This window comes from Apium graveolens, chromosome 4 (genome assembly GCF_009905375.1).
Source record: "Apium graveolens cultivar Ventura chromosome 4, ASM990537v1, whole genome shotgun sequence".
Taxonomy (NCBI): Eukaryota; Viridiplantae; Streptophyta; class Magnoliopsida; order Apiales; family Apiaceae; genus Apium; species Apium graveolens.
The window spans coordinates 299,617,021-299,638,490 of record NC_133650.1 but is presented as its reverse complement, the minus strand read 5'-3'; the positions used below and the strand labels follow the sequence as shown (position 1 = coordinate 299,638,490).

At 34.7% G+C, this 21,470-nt stretch overlaps 2 protein-coding genes and 1 long non-coding RNA gene across 3 annotated transcripts; 2 read left to right on the top strand and 1 right to left on the bottom strand.

The window, feature by feature from the left end:
• Positions 1-669: 669 nt before the first annotated feature.
• LOC141717249 (uncharacterized) lies at positions 670-1,369 on the bottom strand. Its single transcript, XR_012573565.1, has 2 exons — positions 1,013-1,369; positions 670-884 (listed from the first exon to the last, which is right to left on the bottom strand). It is a non-coding gene; the product is annotated as an uncharacterized LOC141717249 (long non-coding RNA).
• A 412-nt stretch (positions 1,370-1,781) lies between these two features.
• LOC141721360 (large ribosomal subunit protein uL3) lies at positions 1,782-5,171 on the top strand. The gene is made up of 6 exons (XM_074524278.1): positions 1,782-1,885; positions 2,202-2,296; positions 2,540-2,650; positions 3,148-3,452; positions 4,140-4,549; positions 4,761-5,171. Exons 2-6 carry the CDS (start codon positions 2,212-2,214, stop codon positions 5,017-5,019), a joined length of 1,170 nt encoding a protein of 389 aa, XP_074380379.1. The 5' UTR covers positions 1,782-1,885; positions 2,202-2,211; the 3' UTR covers positions 5,020-5,171.
• Positions 5,172-5,990: 819 nt separating this feature from the next.
• Positions 5,991-6,473, top strand: LOC141719909 (uncharacterized). Its single transcript, XM_074522271.1, has one exon. The coding sequence runs from the start codon at positions 5,991-5,993 to the stop codon at positions 6,471-6,473; it is 483 nt and encodes a 160-aa protein (XP_074378372.1).
• Positions 6,474-21,470: the final 14,997 nt, after the last annotated feature.

Here is a 21,470-nt window from a genome sequence, read left to right as displayed (position 1 = left end):
TCGGTGTTCGGTTATAACGAAAGTTTAATCGGAGAAACATCGACTTGCAAAGTTAAAGTTATAAAAGACACCATATTTCTTTTTATAATATAATTGTTGGAGAGCGAAATACACTGACACAGCATACCACAAGCTCTTGTAATCAGGAGGAAGACATGACTGTTTCGACCAAAGTCACCGTAACTTTAACTTGTAAATATTTTCATGTTTGCAGATAGACTTGAAAATATATCTTAATAGTTGTGTATAATTTGGTTGTTAAATTTGTTGTACTAATTAAAAAAAAAGTTTAAACCTAAACTGAACCGAACCAAAAAGGTTTGATTTGGTTAACTGTTCCATTTCGTATTGACATTTAAGAAAACAGACAATTTGGACTCTTAGAATCGCCCAAATTAGGGGAGCACGAGTCGGATCGGGGCGAAATTTAGATAAAACCAAAATCGAAATCGAAATCGCACACCCTCGGTTTTTAAAATTTAAAACCGCAACCGCAACCAAAATCACCGGTTCGGTTTCGGTTTTAAAAACGTCGGTTCGAATTTTACCAGATCGGTTTCGGTTATAAAACCGCCTCCAATAAAATTGACAAATTAAATACGAACTACTACAAACTAACAAATAAAATACAAAGTAAAAAATACGTTTGTTTGCAAATAAGAATACAAGTCCACGAAAGTATTTTCAATTTCTAATATATTTCAAATTTGCTACAATGTATTTATATTAGTTCAAAAACAAGAGCTAACACTCTACAAAAATTAACCCAAGCGGATACTTATTTTCTGATTTCGGCATGTATAAAATTCGATCCAAAAGATGAAAATTCTTTTTACTTGCTCCAACAGCTTTCATCGTAAAAGTAAATAGTCTTGACAAACTAACTGCAAAGAGAATAATAATTACTAAAGAGTAAGTTTTTCGTGTATCTACAAACAAAGAAATATATATCTAAAATTTAGAGAACTAGCAAGTACAAAGAATATTATGAATTGTAGTTTGGAATACATACCACATCATTTGTTTGGTGTTGGTGTTGAGCCTGAACAGACCCTTGAACAGCCCCAGACCGAGCTATTTCTTCTTGCGGCTGAGTTAGATTTATCTCAGATGGTTTTATCAGAGCTCAACAAATTCAATTGAAAGTGAATCTTCTTACTCTGAAACTCTTAGCAATTAGCAATTAGGTCTTGACAGTTTGAAACTGAATCTCAATAAATTGGTGATAAAAATTTAGGTTGAGAACTAGTCTGAAGGTCGTAAAACTAAAAGAGACTAATAAGAGAAAAAAAATGATCGATTGAGATGAAGCTCGTGTTCAGAAAAACCCAATCCCCATTCTAACACCAGCCCAATCCCCTAATTTATAACTATTTTTAACTTCTATTAAAAATTATTTGTATTTATTAATTTTTAAAACATATATATATATATATATTAAATATATTTTATTTATTTATTTTTAATTATCTGTTCGGATCGGATTTTCTCAGTTCGGTTTTCACCTATAACCGAACCCGGATAATCGGTTTCGGGTTCGGTTTTTAATTTTACGTTTTCTGATCGAATTTTTGCGGTTCGGATTTTAATGGTTTTTAGCGGTTTGGAGCATCTACAGCAGTAAAAAATGAAAAAAATGGGCACCACGGCCCGCACAAGAACTACAAGCTGCAGAACCGATATAACCCATAGGCCCAAATATCCCAAACCAATATAACCCACAGGCCCAAATGAATATTCATAACCGGGGAATTTATTTGTAAAATAGTAAAACACCAAGGGCTAAAGTGTCAAAACAATAATCTTTTGAAGTACATATTGTGAACTAGGGTAAGGGTTTAAGCTTCTGCTGCTATCTCGCCGCACGCACAGCTTCACTCAACAGGTTCTAATCTTCTATATCATATCTAAATTTTATATCATCAACATTTCAATATATAATTCATTTATCTATGGTTGATTAATCTACAATCTTTTTAATTTTAAGTTTCTTTAACCTGTTTTATTAGATCTTAAATTTCTTAATGATGTATTGGTGTTCTTATCTAAGATAGATGTTTGTAATATCATTTAACATTTTGTTTGTGTGTAGTTTATGTATAATGAAATTGATTAAAATGTGTGTATATGTAAGGAATTTGATTAGTACTGTGTAATGGTTTTGTTTGTGTTGAAATTGAATTTGTTTGTAATTGGTGAAGGTTAAGAAGAATGTCTCATAGGAAGTTTGAGCACCCGAGGCACGGTTCCCTTGGATTTCTTCCGAGGAAGCGTGCTGCTCGCCACAGAGGCAAAGGTATAAATCTCGAACGTTTATGAGGAGTGTAATTAGCTTTTTATGCCTAATTCTTCAAATTGCTGTAGTGTTTTGTGATTATATCAGTGTTTTTTGGTTTCCGGAACTTGTTATGTGTGTGAGGTTAAACAATGTTTTTGTTGTATAGGTTGCTGCGGTTTTATGTTATATTATTGTGTTATTGAATGTCATATAGTATGTGTTCGAGTTTATAATTATGGTGTTTAAAATTAAAATGTGCAGTGAAGGCGTTCCCAAAGGATGACCCTACCAAGCCATGCAAGCTTACTGCATTTTTGGGTTACAAGGCTGGGATGACCCACATTGTCAGAGAGGTCGAGAAACCAGGATCAAGTGAGTAGATACTTGTTAAATTACCCATGTTTCTTACATTTAAAATTAATCTAGCAAGATATTTCTGAATTGATTGAAATAAACAAGCAAAAACAGTGTATAGTAGATTAAGCATTGTTTTTTTAATTTGTAATTTTGCTCAAACTTATTACTTTCATAGTTGTGTAGTCGCAAAATTCAGTCTCTAACTGAGCCAATTCTTCTGTAGCATCTGTTGACGTATACTGACTATCTTCTATTACAGTGGTTTTTTTAATCTAGAATAGGTAATTGGGTTAAGTCTTGTAGACACTATTTGATCATTTAAGATTTAAATCTTTGATACTTCCTCTGATGCATGAATCATTTGATTAAGTCTGTTAACAGGGGATTACATGAATTTTTTGTATATTGAAATTTAATTAAGAAGGGAGTAGTAAATTTGGTTACTATGCCACATAATGTATGTGTTTTAAGTATAAACGTAGATGCTTAAATAAATGTATCTTTTTATTTAGAGCTTCACAAGAAGGAAACTTGCGAGGCTGTGACCATCATTGAGACTCCTCCAATGGTAATTGTTGGTGTGGTGGCATATGTAAAGACCCCTCGTGGCCTTCGTTCACTGAACACAGTGTGGGCTCAGCATTTGAGTGAGGACATCAAAAGGAGGTTCTACAAGAATTGGTGCAAATCAAAGAAGAAGGCTTTTACCAAGTACTCACGAAAGTATGAGAGTGATGAAGGAAAGAAAGATATCCAGTCTCAGTTGGAGAAAATGAAGAAGTATGCAACAGTTATTAGGGTTTTGGCTCACACTCAGGTACCTAAAATTTTTAGTTTGAATTCCTTGTTAATTGCCTCTTGCCTCATTATACATGGCACGATACTTCCATTTCATCTGTCATCTATCATCTTTGCAAACAATGGTCACTGAAAATTGCAATTATTTTGTCAGTCCTTGAAGTGCAATTTTTTGTGCATTTCTTAAAATGAAAATGTGTCCTATACTTCAGTGCCTTGCATGTTCTCATTTTTCAACAAATTTGCTCAAAAAATCCGCAGACATACTTGGTGCCCGTTTGAGAAATCTTATAATAAATAACTTATGACCTTAAATAAATAAGTGAATTATAAGTGATAAGTAGAAGAATACTTATAAGTTAAATAAGTGTTTGGATAATTTTACTTATAAGTCAGAATTTTTTTTCTAAAATGAACTAAAATAAATAATTATTAAATATAATTATCTTAATTTCTGAATTTGAAGTTATATTAACATTTAAAAATATATATTTTAAAACTGAGGTTAATAAATCAGCAAAAAATCAAAATAAGTTGAGAAAAAGTACGTTGTTACTAACATTCAACTTATTAGCTTATAAGTTATAAATTCAACTTACAAGTTGGGTCGACAAACACTCGTAGATAAGCTGTTACAGACTTATAAGCCATAAGTGTCTTTATCTTTAATAGTATATATTTATTCGTTTTATCACCTGTCTTTCAGATAAGGAAAATGAAGGGCTTGAAACAGAAGAAAGCACACTTGATGGAGATCCAAGTCAATGGCGGGACAATCGCACAGAAAGTTGATTTTGGTTATGGTTTTTTTGAGAAGCAGGTCCCTATTGATGCTGTTTTCCAAAAGGATGAAATGATTGACATCATTGGTGTGACAAAGGGTAAAGGTTATGAAGGCGTTGTCACCCGTTGGGGTGTTACACGTCTTCCACGCAAAACTCACAGGGGTCTGAGGAAGGTTGCTTGTATTGGTGCGTGGCATCCAGCACGTGTTTCATACACTGTTGCTAGGGCAGGTCAGAATGGATATCACCACAGAACAGAAATGAATAAGAAGATATACAAGCTTGGAAAGACAGGGCAGGAAAACCACACTGCAATTACTGAGTTTGACAGGTTAGTACGCTAAATATTTGATTAAATTTCATATTTTATCCTTTCTATGGAATTGAGTGGCAGTGGTATAAAACTTTCCATGCTTTGTAGTTTGTACAATGGTTATTGGTTAGATAATAATTTTCCACCGTCCCCCATTTTTGAGGGTTGGGGGACAAATTATAGGTATGCTGGTAATATTATATGTATGACTGTATCCTTCTATAAACAGGACTGAAAAAGATATTACCCCAATGGGAGGATTCCCTCATTATGGTGAGGTGAAGGATGACTATTTGCTGATCAAGGGGTGCTGTGTTGGGCCTAAAAAAAGGGTTGTTACTCTTCGCCAGTCTCTACTGACTCAGACTTCTCGTCTGGCACTCGAGGAGATTAAGCTGAAGTTCATCGACACATCTTCAAAGTTTGGACATGGTCGTTTCCAGACCTCCGAAGAGAAGCAAAAGTTCTATGGTCGACTCAAGGCTTGATTATAATAGATCATATCATTCTGCTATCGATGCTTCTAATCATGGGTTTATCTTTTTTGTAGTACCTTAAAAATTCTGATGCATTTCACAATTTGAATTCGTGTTCATTGAGATTTTTCTTATATTTGGGATTCAAAGTTTCATTTACTGAAGTCATGGGCTATGCTAGATTACTAGGGGTTGTTTGAATCATTAGACTTATTTATGTTGAATTGGATGAAAAACAAGTTTCCAACAACGTTTTTGTATAAAAAACTTGTTATCATTCATATTAATCGTGTTGGAATGTCATGATTCAAAAAGTCATTAGATGTGCTTATGAGTTATGGCTATATAAGATGCTGGCGAAAATAATAAGCTTTCCATTAGGAAATGGGATGTTTGGGATTCAGAATTTTTATAATCCTTTACTAAAACAGTAAAACTAATCTTGCTTAACAGGGATGAATGATTATGTACACTCCATATCTGTTGATTAGAGAAGTCCTTGGTTCCCTCGTGGTAATTTTCTTTGGGAGAAGTGTACTGATTTTTTAATTAGAAAAAGGGTGGTGATTATTTTTCCAGCATTGAGTGAATCTAAACCTTCTTCCATATAGAGAAGTTTAGCGTGAGTAAAAGAAAAAGGGTGCATATGGAGAATTAGGCGTGAATTTATGGTTGTTTGGGAAGTTTGAGTGCTGCCTCTTTGCTGTTCGGATCTTTTGACTTTGTGTTTTTCGAATGATTCTGTTCCAAATATTGTTTGTGTAGCCGACTTTAAGGTTGGAAAGAGGGAGCAGATCCCAATTAAGTCATCCAAATTTTGGTTCCATGGATGTTAAAGAAAATCTTGTAATTCCAATCGGGTCATCGGATCCAAATATGGAGCTAATTTGAAGATGGATGTTGTACGGTAAAAAGTGGTTATTATTTTGCTCTACAAGGGGACTTGAGCTTGGTGGAAGATGTGAGGGTTCAACTTAGCACTTATGGCATTACTGACAAAGTTTGGTAGGGCACTGAGACAAGAAGTGAATTTTGGTAAATCTTCATTGTTTTCAAGTACAAATACTAAAGCAGACATGAAAGGAGATATAACTGATCATATGGCGATTCAAGAGGCTGATCCAAATAGTATGTATTTAGGTCTACCAAACGAAATGGTTAGGAATAAGAATGAGATTTTGGGCTTTATCAAAGGAAGGCTTCCACAGAGGATTCAGAACTGGGAGAACAAGACACTGACTCATGCAGGCAAAGTAATCTTGTTGAAAACTGTAGCTCAAGCATTGTCAAGCTACGCTATGTATGTGTTTTTGCTCCCACTTGGGTTGATGAATATAACTGACGGGCTTCATCTGGTAACAAAAAATATATTAACCGGAAAAGCTGGCAGAATACGTGCATTAGTAACAAAGGAGGATGGGGTTTGGGAATTGCATCATTTCAATCTCGCTATATTGGGCAACTAATGCTGGCGTCTGATGACTAATCCTGACAACTTGGTGGGGAAGAATCTACAAGGCTAGGTATTTCTGGTCTGGTACTTCTCTCAATGCCAGGTTAGGAAACGATTTCGGCTTCATATGGAGAAGTTTAATGGAGGCCACAGAGTTTAATGGGGCTGTAAAGAATGTGGGTTCGGGACTCTCTGTTAGTATCTTGCAAGATCCTTGGCTCGCGGATTCAATGAATGCTTTTGTGGCTTCAAATAATCAAGCTAATTGGTTGGTCAAAAGGTTTGTTCTTTGTTAAGGAAAATGAAACAGCTCATAAATTGCAACAAACAATCAGTGAGGATTGGGTGGAGAATGTTGGGTGGGGTTTTTGGAGGACATTATGGAACTTAGAAGTGACAGCTAAAGTGAAGGACTTTGCTTGGAGATTTTATTCAAGGGTGCCTTCCAAATATTGTGCAGTTGGAGAGCAGGCAAGTTCCTGTGGAAGTTGGAGGAAACCACAAGCCACTTGTTCTTCAAGTGTTCGTTTGTAAGAAGCTTTAATGGTCTGTTGGTTTGTCTGGAGAGCAAATGATGGGCTCCGTCCCTTTTTTATACATCTCAACAAATAATTTATTTTTATGATATAATCATTCAAAATTTGACAAAAATAACACAAAAATGTCATTTTTTTGGATTCTGCCACGGATAGCGGGCATTTTTTTTCAGTTCTTCTTCTCTCCTTCTCTCTCTTTTCTCTTTCTTTCTTCTCTTTTATTTTCTTTCTTGTTTCTCTTCCCTTCTCTTTTCTTTTTTTCTCTTTCTTTCTTTTTCTCTTTCTTTTTTTTTTGTTTTCCTTAACAATAATATATTATATTACTTTTTTTAATATTTTACATAATAATAATATATTGCTTAATAATAATAATATATTATATTACCTAAATTTGAAATATAATAATATATTATATTACAAAAACTACTTAAAAATAATATTTTCCCGAGTAATAACATATTACTTGGAAATAATATATTATATTACAAAAATTTAAAATAAATATAAATTTTATCTACTATTTTAAATTACCATAACTTACAATAAATTTCAGAAAATGTATCATCTAAATTGCATATTTCATAAATTTCTTTTTATATCTCATAAAACTTTAAAATTTCACAAATAAAATTAATTATTTCTAAAATAATATGTAGCATTATTTATGAATTGGATTATCTTCTCTTTTCTTTAAATAATATGTTTCATTATTTCATAAATAAAATCTTATAAATAAAATTAATTATTTTTGAGAACCTTATCTTCACTTTCATATCTTGAAAATCTGACGAAAAAGTAGATTTCTCTTTCAAAGTAATCTTATCGGAAATCTGAAATGGATTGTATCAATAATTCATTCATATCTCAAATGGATAGTATCATATTTCTCTTTGTAGGAAATCTGACAGCATCAATAATTCACAATAATACTTGTATTCTTTCCTATATCCTCTAATACCTGTATTCTTTCCTATATCCTCTGACCTCTGTTACTATTTATATATATCCTCATACACTTTTGCTACTTAACTTCTGTTCAAAAGATTACAGATATTTAGTTGCTTCACTTTTGCTGCTAGTCCTGATTATCTTACAAACAACATTCTAATTTTAACACACACCTCTGTTCTAATTTCCTAAAACTTTAGCGAAATAAATAGATTATACTTGTAGAAACCTCCCACATAGAAAAAGGTATGTTATCCTTATATGTATGTGTGTGTATATATATAATCTTTATGCATTGTTATATATGTGTTGCTTAACTATTAATGTTTTCTGTAAAGTAGGGAAATGGAAGGGCACGTGAATGTCATTTTTTTTTGGGCGGAGTGGTTATTCGAGAATGTACTAATATTAATTATTCTATCGATCCCAAAAAAATGATGTTTATCAGGTTTGGTACCCGTTATGATGAGCTTAAACGTCTTGTGTACAATTTAATGAATATTAATTCGTATAATTGGAATTTGAAATTAAGTTTGAAGTATCCATATCATGGTCAATACAACCTAGTTGAAGGTTTTTATTAAATGGATATATTATGTGATGATGATGTTACACGCATGTTAAATGTCCCTGCCATATTGCTAAACGTTCAAGGAGATATTTCATTGTTCATCGAAACAGAGGAAATTGTTGTTGATGACCCATCCTCAATCCAACTTAATTTAGGGTCACAACCGACACAAACAACATACGGGGGTAATGTAAACCCAGGGTGATCAGATCTAATTTTTCAAGGTGGAGAGTACATAGGAGGAACTAGTGAACAAGGTGGAGGGTATGAATGAGAGAGTAGTCAACATGGTGGAGGGTATGGAGGGGGACTAGTCAACATGGTGAAGGGTATGAAGGGGGGACCGGTCAATATGCTAGAGGGTATGGAGGGGAGAGTAGTCAATATGGTGGAGGGTATGAAGGTCGGACTAGTTAACATGGTGAAATGTATGGAGGGGAGAATAGTCAATATGGTGGATGGTATGAGGGGACTAGTTATGAAAATGATGAATGTGGTGGAGGTAATGTAGATATGGCATTTTCACAACCAAAGAATATGGTGGGAAGAGATTCAAGTAAGCGTTTAGCCCTCGTGGCAGATGAAGCGGTAGCCAATTCATCAAGCGAGGAGAATTTTCACCTTCATGATGATGATGAAGAAGAATCTTCAGACATCGATGAGGAAGAAGGGCATTCAGAGAGGAATTAAGAAATTTTTAGCATAATACCTGTAATTGAGGAAGAGCATCATGTTCCAAGGGTTTCATGGTTTCGCACAGAGAAATATACTCCCCCAATAATAGATAATCCTAATGATATGTATGCTGATGAAGACCTCGATCAGGGGGAACTGAGTAAAGGAATGTGTTACCGTGAGAAAGCCAACATTTTGGTGCCAGTGAGGCGTGCACATATTTCCACTGACCGTATATATAAAATGACAAAAAGTAACAAAGAACAGCTCATTGTACAGTGTCGGGCGGAGGGATGTAACTAGAGGATGCGAGCCGTTTTTATGCATAATTTCGGGTACTGGCGGATAAATGTGAATAGAGAGCAACACAAATGTATGGTCGATTAGCCGTTGCAAGATCACAAAAAGTTATCTGCAAGGATGATTTCGCGGATTGTAAAACCACTTGTAAGTAATTTTACATACATAAATATTGAACTTCTTTACATATTCGATACGAAAATATTTTAACATTTACTGTGATATGTGAAACAGGTAATAGATATACCAGAAATTCCCATTAAAACCATTATCCCTCTTATCAACAATGAGCACAACCATATAGTGGGGTACAAGAAAACGTGAAGAGGCAAACAAATAGCCATTGAGGAAGTCTATAGCAGTTGGGATACAACATACCAAGTTATGCCCATATTTCTAGCAGCCATTATCAAGACAAATCATGGAACCATTGCTCAGATCGATGTTGTACTGAGGAACGGGGCACGTCTGTATGCAAGCGAATTTTTTGATGTTTGAAGACAATGATGGACGAGTGGAAACATGCACGTCCTGTGATTTTAATAGATGGAACTTTCTTGAAGGGAAGATATAGGGGCAAGTTGTTTATTGCTATGAGTGTAGATTTAAACAACCACCCTTTTCCTCTTTGCTATGGCTTGGTTGATGAGGAGACATACGAAAACTGGTCTTGATTTTTGCTGCATCTTCGGAGACATGATTGTCAACAAAAGCCCGACATGTGCATCATTTCTGACCGTGCATCCAATATTATCTTAGCACTACGATACCCACAAAATGGATTTGTTGAGCCATTAGGAATCCATAGGTTCTGTCTACTCCATGTCAGAAGCAACTTTTGCCATCATCGCCCTGGTGGTGAACTAAAAAATTGATGTAGAAAGTTGGAACAACCATGCAAGTCTCAAAGCACGACGCATTTATGGCAATGATTGGTGAAATTTCCCCTCCAGCCCTAGATTATCTTGCAAGAATACCCGTGGAGAGGTGGACACTTTCCCACGACACCGGTGTTCGCTACGGTCAAATAACCACAAACATGCTTGAGGGTTTCAACGGTAACATAAGAAGGGCTCATTTCCTTCCAGTAACAGTGATGATGGAGTACCTATTCTACAAGGCGGTCACAATTGTTGACACACATAGAAATATAATGGATGACGGTCTGCAACAGGGGCAACAGTTATGTGCACGTTCAGCCACCATGTTAGCAAAAATTCAAAGAAATGCAACATGACATACGATTATTACTTTTCACCATCTGCGCGAGATATTAAAAATATTTACACATCAGTACATAACTGCTAAGGGAAGGGTAAATGGAGGTGAAACCCAGGTTGTCAACCTGAATGACCGTACGTGCATGTGTGGAAAATAGATGACCCATCACATGATGTGCTCTCATGCAATGGCAGGAATTGTATAAGACATGGATTGAGTTGGGGGCACTTCATTGAAAATTACAATAAGAACTAAACAATAAAGAACTTGTACCGATCAATAATTTATCCATTACAGCCAACTGAATATTGGAATTACGAATTACCTATACCTTGGCAGGGCTATGGAAAGTTAGTGTCAGATGAGTCCTTGAAAAAGTTTAGGAAATGCAAAGATAAGGGTCAATCGGTGCGGATCCGAGCGGAGATTGATGGACTGCGGTCAGGAAAGAAATGTAGTGTATGCAACCAAGAAGGTCACACCAAGCGTAGAAAGAAATGCTTGGAGCAGGGCGCCCATACTTAACAACGTGAGTTTGTTGTTGCTCATTTCCGTGTTTTTCATTTCCTTGTTTTTCATTCCATTTCCATGTTTTTCAAATCTGTATCATTCCTTTCTATTTCCGTATTTTTCATTCCAGCTCCGTATTAGTTGTGTCTTTATGTAATATTAAGCTATTTTCAATTAGGCATTTATGTTTTACTATGAACCTACTTTGACCACCTTCATGAATTTCATTCCCATGTTTACTTTTTCTAATTTTTATGTACTATTTTACACATTTCTAGTACCATTCTACTACCGTCAAAACTCATAAATTTTCAATTTATTTATTTATTAAAATAAATAGTAAGCAAAGTACTACAAAAGTGCTATTACATGGATACAAGTTTTTAAAAAAATAAAATTTACAACCACATTTGAAAAATCCGTGAAAATGTGTCTTCGTCAAAAAATGCGCAATCGACTCTCATGACACCCTTTCTGGAGCTACAAAAGTCATATATATACAAATTTAAAATTTAAAATTTAAAAAAAATACATACTGAAAATAGGTTTACATCACTAACCAACAAAAAAAATTAAACTGAAATATTTTTTGGTAATTAAATATGAGCTTTATAAAACAAGCTTTCGCATTATTTTTAACCATACAAATTTGCACAAACACAAGGCAAACAAAGGGGAGGAGAGAAGAAAAACTGAAAAAATATTATTTACCCCAGAACGCCACTTCTTCTGGGTGTCTGTGGCAGAACCCCAGAAAAAGTGGCGTTATGTGTCGTATTTGTCAATTTTTGAATGGCTATGCCATAAAAATGAATTTTTCTTTCAGGCGTGCCAAAAAAGGAACGGAGCCCACATAGTGATGTGTTATGCAATAAGAAAAGCAAAACTTTGATGGAGGTAGCTCAATTAGCTAGGTTGGTCCTTGGTCAATGGAAGAAAGCTCAAGTTTACAAATATAATTCTCTATTGGGTGTTAATGACCTTATAGAGGCACCTCGGTTGTGGATTAAAAAAGACGCTAACAAGACTAAGGTAATTGTTCATTCAACTATCTTCAGGAGAGGAAAACGCTTTGTATATGTTTCCAGAAACTACGAAGGAAGAGTCGTTGAGGTGTTTGCTGGTTGCAGAGGTGGTCGGGTTGAGTCAGAGGTTGTGGAAATTATTGGAATATGGGAAGCTCTTAACTGTATCAGATAGAAGAACTGGCGTAAATTTCGGATTGAATCTGATTAGCAAGTGGCAGTTCAAGCCATCAAAGGTACAAATCATATGGTATCATTGTTTGGATTGATCGTGGAAGACTGTTGTAATTTGCTTAGTGAATTATGTACTGTGTATTTGGGTTATGTTAAAAATTCTACTAATTGTGTTGTTCATTGCATTGCAATTTGCAAGGACATCCTATTGTCTCCCAGGACGTAGTTTTGGTGTTCATGATTTAGCACCTGCATTTACTTTTATTGTGCAGGTTGATTTGAGAAATTAATATAAGCTTTTTCATATCCACAAAAAAAAAACAAAAAAAATCAATGCTATAATGCCAGATCAATTAACAATTTTGATTAAGTAATATATTTTTCTGGTTTGGCTTGAGCTAACAAAATGAAGTAATATTTTAAATTGACGCACACGATAATAACTTTAAAAAGAAATAGGACCTAATGAAAATATTAATCAATGTTTCCTAAATTTTATATCCATGTGGCAGGATAGCTTAGTATAGAGTACTTGTAGTAGTAAGGGCAGGATAGTCATTTTCTTATGTTGGTTACATTTATGTTAGAGCCAGCCTATAAATATTGTTAGTAAGGGCAAGATAGTCATTTTCTTATGTGGGTTATATTTCTGTTAGAGTCAGCTTATAAATTCATACTTGTGAGATCTTGTAATTCAGATTAAGCATTATGAATATATAAAGAAGGAATATGATTCCACCCCTCTTTTTCTCTCTCTAGGTTTCTTCTCACTCCAAAACCTAAAACTTGCTCTACAAGCATCTATCTGATCTCTCACTCTCCTTTCAATATTTCTGAGATCTGATCTATATTTATGTCCAATATTTGATATGTTCTCTTGTTCTACCCGCATTTTTAGCCGTTAATTCTCTATTTTTCAATTGATTACCGTCCTATACTATCATAAAATACCAAAAATAACATAAAATTTACTCAACTCAAAGTCAGAAACCCTAGTTCCTGATAAATTGGTATCAGAGCTTCAGATTTAATCTTTTACTGCTTTTGTTGTGTTTCAACACTTCATTCATATTAGGTAATGAATACAACACAGAAGGGGGGGTGAATGTGTTTTGTATAATTCTAAAGCTTTTCAAATGTTTGTTAGTTGGTGAACAAAACAAATTAGAAATGTAACAATATTATGTTAACTGAAAATAAACAGTGTACACAATATTTCAAACTCACTTAATTTTGTATTAAAATCAAGCTAATGTTTTGCTACAAATTCTGGGTTCTTTGTAAAGAACTCAACTTCTTTCTTGAGAGAGTTACAAGAAATTCTAGATCTGTTTGATACAATTAAAAGCAAAGAATCCGTGTTTACTTTATAGATTAGTAAACACAGGTTTACACAACATGTAATATAATTAACTAAACCCCACTTTAAGTTATTTCTAAAGCTATCCATTTCTGGCTTAGTGTATCTTTTCAAATCCCGTGAATCTGTGACTTTCCTTTGTCAGTTAATCTTGACCTTTTATCTTGTACTCTTTAAGTTGCTTTTGAAGACTTTTCAATCTAAGTGACTAGATCGTTTGTTGATTGATAATCTTGAATATTTAACTTATCTGCATTCTGTACCTGAGCTTCATATCGAGATCTCCAGTTTGATCTCTAGAGAACTGATATCTCGATAAGTATAATGACTTATCGAGATCTCTTAGTTCTCTATAAGTGTTTTGACTTGTCGAGGTCTCCAAAACTCTATATGTAGAAATGACTTGTCGACATCTCTGAGATCTCTATAGGCATATTGACTTATCGATATCTCTGAGATCTCTAATAAAGTATTTGACTTGTCGATATCTTCAATCTTCATATCTTCAATTGAACTTGTCGATATCTCTAAGTTCTCTATATACAAAGTGACTTGTCGATATCTTCATATCTTCATTTGACTTGTCGATATCTCTGGGACTTCTCGATAGGCCAATTTGGACTTCTCGATAAGTCATTATGGAGTTCTCAAATGACTTCTCTATATGACTTAATCTGTGACTTGTAGATATCTTGACTTAAAATGTTTTTCCCAAAACTGATTTATTTAACTCCAAGCTTCTTCACAATTTCTCTGAGGCATGATCTTCTTCCAGAGTTTATTCTTAGGCTTGAGAATGTTTACATAAAAATACTCCACTCTAATTTTTGACATTTTTATAGACTCAAATAATACAGTACTGAATACAAATTTAAATTATCATACAACTAATTCTTAGGGTTGTCAATTTGACTTAGTGTTGTTACAGTGAGGCATGTCTTGCACAACAATCTCCCCCAATTTGTGAAAAGATTGCTTATCACAAATTCATGCATGATAATAAGACTAATCCCAAGTTATAATGAACAATAAATATTACACACAAAATTGACAGAATTACAACTTTTATACATTAAGTGATTACATGAGTTTGAAAGATACATCCATCACACAAATTTCTCATAGCCCGTTTCCTGTCTAATGAGGTCCTTTAAGTCTATAAATACTTGCAATTCTTCTATGATTTGAGTCCCTCTTAGAGCTTCCAAAAGTTTGAGTCAATCATCTAATGAATAACTATTCAAGTAACCAACTCTAACTCTTGGGAATCTGCCAACTTTAATGTTCAGAATATGTCCATCCTTGGAAATTCTGCTCATCCCCTTTGCCTTGAGTTCTTCAGATCTTTGCTCAAAGATATCTATCTTTTCAACATATTCATTTCCCTCTCTTCTCTTTCAGCCTTTTCTTTTCCTCTTCTTTCTTCCCTTACTACCAACCATACAGCCAATTCAGACCTCTATGCCATTGATCCAGTATCCTTATCCTTCAGTAAGCTTATTACCCACTTTATCTTTGTGGTTGAAAATATATCTATTAAATTCCTGCCAAGTAAGATGTAGGATCCATCTTGATAGTAGATTCTTACTTCCCTCAATGATACGACCCAAACTTTGACCATTTCTTCAACTAATTGTTGAAAGTAGTTTCCATCTATGATGCACCAGTTCAAGGGGAGAAAATATTTTTGATTAAAGCAGTTCTAGATGTCCCTCTCAGTAACTTGCAGTTTCTTTAATTTCCTTCCAACATATTTGAAATGAATTTTGGTTGGTGGCTTGAATGAAGATAGGTTTGAAATTTTATTTAGAGAAGTTTTTCTTGAAGTGATTGGTATTTTCGGTATGGTGTTTGTAGTGTGTTTGTAGAGAAATTTAGGCTTAGAGGTTAGAGGTGGTAGAGTATTTTGAGGGGAGTTGTCCCTGCAAAAGGAACCTCAATTGTGAGTGCAATCTCAGTTAGGGTTTAGAGGGGAGTTGTCCCTACAAGAGGAACCTCAATTGAATTGAAGAGGATTTAGATAGCTCCCCCTCATGAGTACTACCCTCAAACCTTACAACCCGTGAAGGTTGATTTGCACATGAAGGTGCATCTGTAGCCACCACAGAGTCTTCAGTGAAAACTGATGAAACCCTGTGTTTGTGTTTGTGTCATCAAGGTCTATCCCAACATGTAGCCTCTCACCAACTAAATTTGGGTCCTGAATGGTGAGCATAGTTTCATGAACTATGTCACTTAAAGTTTTCAAAACTTGAGAATCAGATTCAAGTGCTTTATTATATGAAGAAAAAAATTGAGAAATTAGAGTTTGAATTTCAGAGTTGAGTTTTGGCAGCCCCCCTGAATGAATGAGGGACCTTCAAGAGATGTGCTCTCTTTGTGTGTGCCTTCCTTATTTATCCTTTTCATACACTTGAATTTGTTCAAGTGATGGTGCAGACTATGTACAAGGTGCATTCGGGTGGATGCTTTGTTCGATAGAGACACCCTGTTGAGAGGATGCCTCTAGAGTCTTTTTAAATCCTTGTTTAATAACTACATCCTTTTGGGAGAATGCAGATGTGGCTTGAGTGGTCATCTCAATTTGTTTCACCTTCTTTGTCTTCTTGACCAAGGGTGACTCTTGTTCTGTTTGGTCCTCACCACTGTCATTTATTATTGTTAAAGGTGTCTGCTTTCTCTTCTTTTTACTCACTTCACCCTTTTGAGAGGATGAAGTGGTTGGCTTCCTAGCTTCTATTGGTACAGAAGGAATTGTTTCAGCTTGGGAAGACCCCTTTTGGTTGTCCTGTGTTTGTACTTCTACAGGGACATGAGCCATTGTTGTACTAGGTTTAACATTAGATCTCATGTCAGGCATATGGTAAGGGTAAGTCTTAAATCTCTCCAGCATAAATGGAGTGATTTTGAGACTCGTACTTACCTTGTTCTTTGTGGTAAGTGAACCAAATATAATTTTGGACCTATTTTTGTCCTATCTATGCCATCAAGTAAATAAATGTCTGCAACTTTATGAATTAAAGTAGATATTATAAACCTAGGAAAGAATATTTCCTTACCTCTTGAAGACAAATGCATAGTGAGCCTTGTGCTGAGTTCCTGCAGAATTAGCATCCCCACATTGATGTGTCTATTGTGAGCCGTGGAAAATACCAGTTTTTGAACAACACTAAAAATGTTATCATACCCCGTCTTCCTACATGTGAATGCTCTCACAATGGAGTCAAACATGAATGACCATTCCTTCCTCAAATTCTTCTTGTTGAGACTAGCCAAGTTGATGAAGTCCATGAACTCAATTAATTCATCTTGAGTTGGAAGCTCCATCATATTTTCAGTAGGAATCCCCAAGGCCATGTTTTCATCAATTTTAGAAAACTCCACTAGTTGACCTTTAATGGAGCACTTAACCACCATGGAAGCAGTTTGGTTCTCATGCACCATTATCCTTATCACAGCTGTGTTCCAGAAATCCCCTAGAACATCCAAGTACAGGACTGGATTTGCTGTTAAAGCACCTGCAAAATAAGTTTCAGAGAGAAACTTCACAAAACTTTATAAGTATCAGGAGCCTGGTTAGCATCAGTAAAAGCGAGGTAATTGGTGCCCTCCTCTGGGATGAAAGGTGTAACTTTGTTTGAGGCCATTGGAATAGTTTTAATTTGAGTGGGTAGGAAAAATTAGGGAGGAAGAGTTTGAAACGAGAGAGAGCGGTTGAGAATTGGAAAAATTAGGCCATTTAGAGATCACAAAAGCGTAAAGAGGTGTATGTCGAGATGTCTGGGTATTTATAGTAAAAGATAAAAATGACTTATCGAGAACTCTATCGAGAATCCAAAATGACTTATCGAGATGTCTACTCGAGAAGTCCAAAAATGACTTATCGAGAACTACTTCGAGAGGTCTCAAAATGACTTATCGAGAAGTCATTTATACTTATCGAGAACTCAGTTCTCTATATACTTTTGCTACTTTTGAGATCTATCTTTTTATTATCTTCATATATTAACAATATGAATTAACAAAGAGACAGTTTACTCAGAATTTGAAAAATTCCAAGTTGACAATAATTAAAATGAAAAATAAATATGCAGAGAAATCTGAAATATTTATAATTGATATTTCAGTTAATTTCCAATTAAATCAAATTAATTTTGATTTACTAGAAATTAATCTATTGTAAAAGATTAGCTGAGTTCTTGCATTTAGGATGAAGCATTTAACATTCCAATTTCATCTACAACTCTAGGAAAAGTTGCTTCATCCAAAGGTTTAGTAAAAATGTCCGCTAATTTTTTTTCTGTTGGAACAAAAAAAGCTCAATATTACCATTTGCAGCATCTTCTCTAATAAAATGTTACCTTACATCAATGTACTTTGTTCTAGAATGATTAACTGGATTAGCCATAATAGATATAGCACTAGTCTTGTCACACATAATTGGAATTTTGTGTTACACTAGACCATAATCCATTAGCTAATTTCTAATCCAAAGCACTTGAGCACATCAACTTCTAGCAGCTATGTATTCAGCCTCAGTTGTGGAAGTTGACACAGATTGATTTCTTGCTATACCAGGATACAAGTCTTTGTCCAAGAAACTGACAGCTTCCACTAGTACTCTTTTTGTCAATCCTGCATCCAGCAAAATCTGCATTTGTGTATCTAACAGCTTCAAAAACTAGTTCCCTTAGGATACCATAATCCCAAGTTTGGAGTCCCCTTCAAATATCTAAAAATTCTCTTCACATCCATTAAATATGATTCTTTTGGATTGGCTTGAAATATTGTACACAGATATGTTGCAAACATGATGTCTGGTCTACTAGCAGTTAAGTACAGCAAAGATCTTTTTTTTTTTTTTTTTTTTTTTTTTTTTTTTTTTTTTTTTTTTTTTTTTTTTTTTTTTGCCAAAAGTACAGCAAAGATCTAATTATTCCTCTATAACATGAAATATCTACACCTTTTCATTTCTTATCTTCATCCAACTTAGTAGTTGTAGACATAGGTTTAGATGCAGGTGAACAATCAACCATACCAAACTTCTTCAATAAATCTTTAATATACTTAGTTTAGTTGATGAAAATCCCATCACTTCTTTGGCTGGCTTGAAGTCCAAGGAAGTAGCTTAACTCTCCTATCATACTCATTTCATATTCACTCTGCATGAGCTTTGAGAATCTTTGACATAACTTTTCATTAGTAGAACCAAAAATGATGTCATCCACATAGATCTGAACTAGGATCATATCATTTCCATGCTGCTTGTAGAAGAGAGTCTTGTCAATTGTGCCTCTAGTGAATCCATGTTTGATCAAAAATTCTTACATTGTGTCATACCAGGCTCTAGGTGCTTGCTTTAGTTCATAGAGAGCCTTGAGTAATTTGTATACAAATTTTGGAAATTTTGGATCTTCAAAGCCAGGTGGATGTTGCACATAAACTTCTTCTTTCAAATCACCATTAAGAAATGCACTTTTTACATCCATTTGATACACCTTGAAATTTGAGTATGCTGTAAATGCAAGAAAAATCCTTATTACTTCAATTCTTGCAACTGGAGCAAAAATTTCATCATAATCAATTTCTTCTTCCCGTGAGTAGCCTTTTGCAACCAACCTTGTTTTGTTCCTTCTTACAATTCCATTTTCATCCATTTTATTCCTGAACACCCACTTTGTTCCAATTACACTTCTGTTCTTTGGTGCAGGAACCAATTCCCAAATTTTATTTCTTTCAAACTGATTTAGCTATTCTTGCATAGTGAATATCCAATCAGGATCAAGTAGGGTTTCCTCAATTTTCTTAGGCTCAACTTATGAAAGAAAACATGCATGAAGACATCCATTTGCAGTTGCACTTCTAATCCCCACTCCAACAGTTGGATCACCAATAATTGTTTCTCTTGTGTGACTTCTATCCCACTTTCTAGTTTGAGTTTGTTGACTTGAATTTTCTGCATTTTCTTCACCATTTGCATGACTTGCAGAATTTTCTCCTCTTTCTCCCCTTGAGTTTGTGCTATCAAATTCAGGTATTTGAAATGAGCTTCAATTCTCATGACTCACTTTTTCAGTTGTCTCTTCATCCATTCTTTGATTTGTGTTGACTTCAGTTTCATCCTCAGAATCACTATCAATATTGAGATCTTCAATTTCAGGGTCCCGACTTCATTTTCATCAAGGCATTCCAAACCAGGACACTTGTCATCATCAAAAGTTACATATGTGCTTTCCATAATTTTCTTTTGTTCAAGCACATAGACTTTGTAGGCAGTTCTCTCCAATAAATATCCCATAAAAATTGTTTCAAAAACTTTAGAGTCAAATTTTCCCACATATTCAGAGTTGTCTTTCAGAACATAGCACTTGCTTCCAAATACATGAAGATGCTTCACAGTAGGCTTTCTTTTAGATAAGATTGAGTAGGGTGATTTACCAAGATTCTTGTTAATGAGATATCTGTTTTGAGTATAACATGCAGTGTTGACAGCTTCTTCCCAAAAACTAGTTGAAAATTTGGCATCTTGCAACATTGTTCTAGCAGCCTCCACTAATGTTCTATTTTTCCTTTCAACAACACCATTTTGTTGAGGTGTCCTAACTGCTGAGAATTCTTGAACAATACCCTTGTCTTTGCAGAATTCAGTTAAAGTTGCATTTCTGAATTATGTGCCATTGTCACTCCTCAACCTTTTCACACAATTATGATCTTCAGCCTGTTTCTCAGTCTTCTTGATGTATTCAATTATGATGTGTGGAGTTTCATCTTTAGAATGCATATATTCTACCCATGTGTATCTTGAGTAGTCATCCACCATTACAAGTGCATATTTCTTTCTAGAAATTGATAAGGCATTAACTGGTCCAAATGTGCACTTATAGAATTCACAGTTTTACTCTTGTGACTTGATTTCTTCATTTTTCCTTTTTGATAAGCCTCACATACCTCATTCTAAGCAAACTCCAGGTTTGGTATATCTCTCACTAACTCCTTTTTTACTAGAGTATTGGTTGCTTTAAAATTCAAGTGAGAGAGCTTTTTATGCCACAACTTGCTTTGTTCTTCAGATGTCTTGGTGTAGAAGCAACAGATTTCATCCTCATTTGCTGAGTCCAAGTCTGCAACAAATAAGTTTCCTTTTCTTACTCCTTTCGGAGCAACTTCATTAATCTTTTTGTTGATGATTAAGCATTCTTCTTTGTCAAATTTAACATTGAATCCTCTATCATTGAATTGACTAACACTTAGGAGATTTACTTCCAAACTAGCAACCAATGTTACATCTTCAATGACAATATTTTCATAAATCAATTTGCCATATCCCTTTGTGAAACCTTTACTATTGTCTCCAAAAGTCACTAATGGGTCAGTCATCTCCTCAAATTGTGATAGCAGGGCCATATCACCTGTCATATGTCTTGAGCATCCACTGTCTATGATCCATATGACTTTCTTCATTTTGCCCTACACACAATGAGGATTAAGTGTTTTTAGCTACCTAAGCAGTGTTGGGTACTTTCTTCTTGTTGATAGAATGTGCAGAATTAGAATGAGTTGATTCAGAAAGAATGGTGTTCATTGCTTGATTTGCATGTTCCTTTTAGCTGTAGATCCAATATAGATTTCTTTGAGATCTACTCTCAGCTTGTGAAAACTTGTCATTACTTTCATGTTGCAAGGAATACAA

What these genes read in the sequence shown, in the direction of transcription:
- LOC141721360 (XM_074524278.1), top strand. Translation starts at nt 2,212, where the DNA reads ATGTCTCATAGGAAGTTTGAGCACCCGAGGCACGGTTCCCTTGGATTT. An exon ending in TGCTCGCCACAGAGGCAAAG is followed by an intron (nt 2,297 to 2,539) that starts GTATAAATCTCG and finishes TAAAATGTGCAG; the next exon opens with TGAAGGCGTTCCCAAAGGAT. An exon ending in GGTCGAGAAACCAGGATCAA is followed by an intron (nt 2,651 to 3,147) that starts GTGAGTAGATAC and finishes CTTTTTATTTAG; the next exon opens with AGCTTCACAAGAAGGAAACT.
- LOC141719909 (XM_074522271.1), top strand. Translation starts at nt 5,991, where the DNA reads ATGGCATTACTGACAAAGTTTGGTAGGGCACTGAGACAAGAAGTGAAT.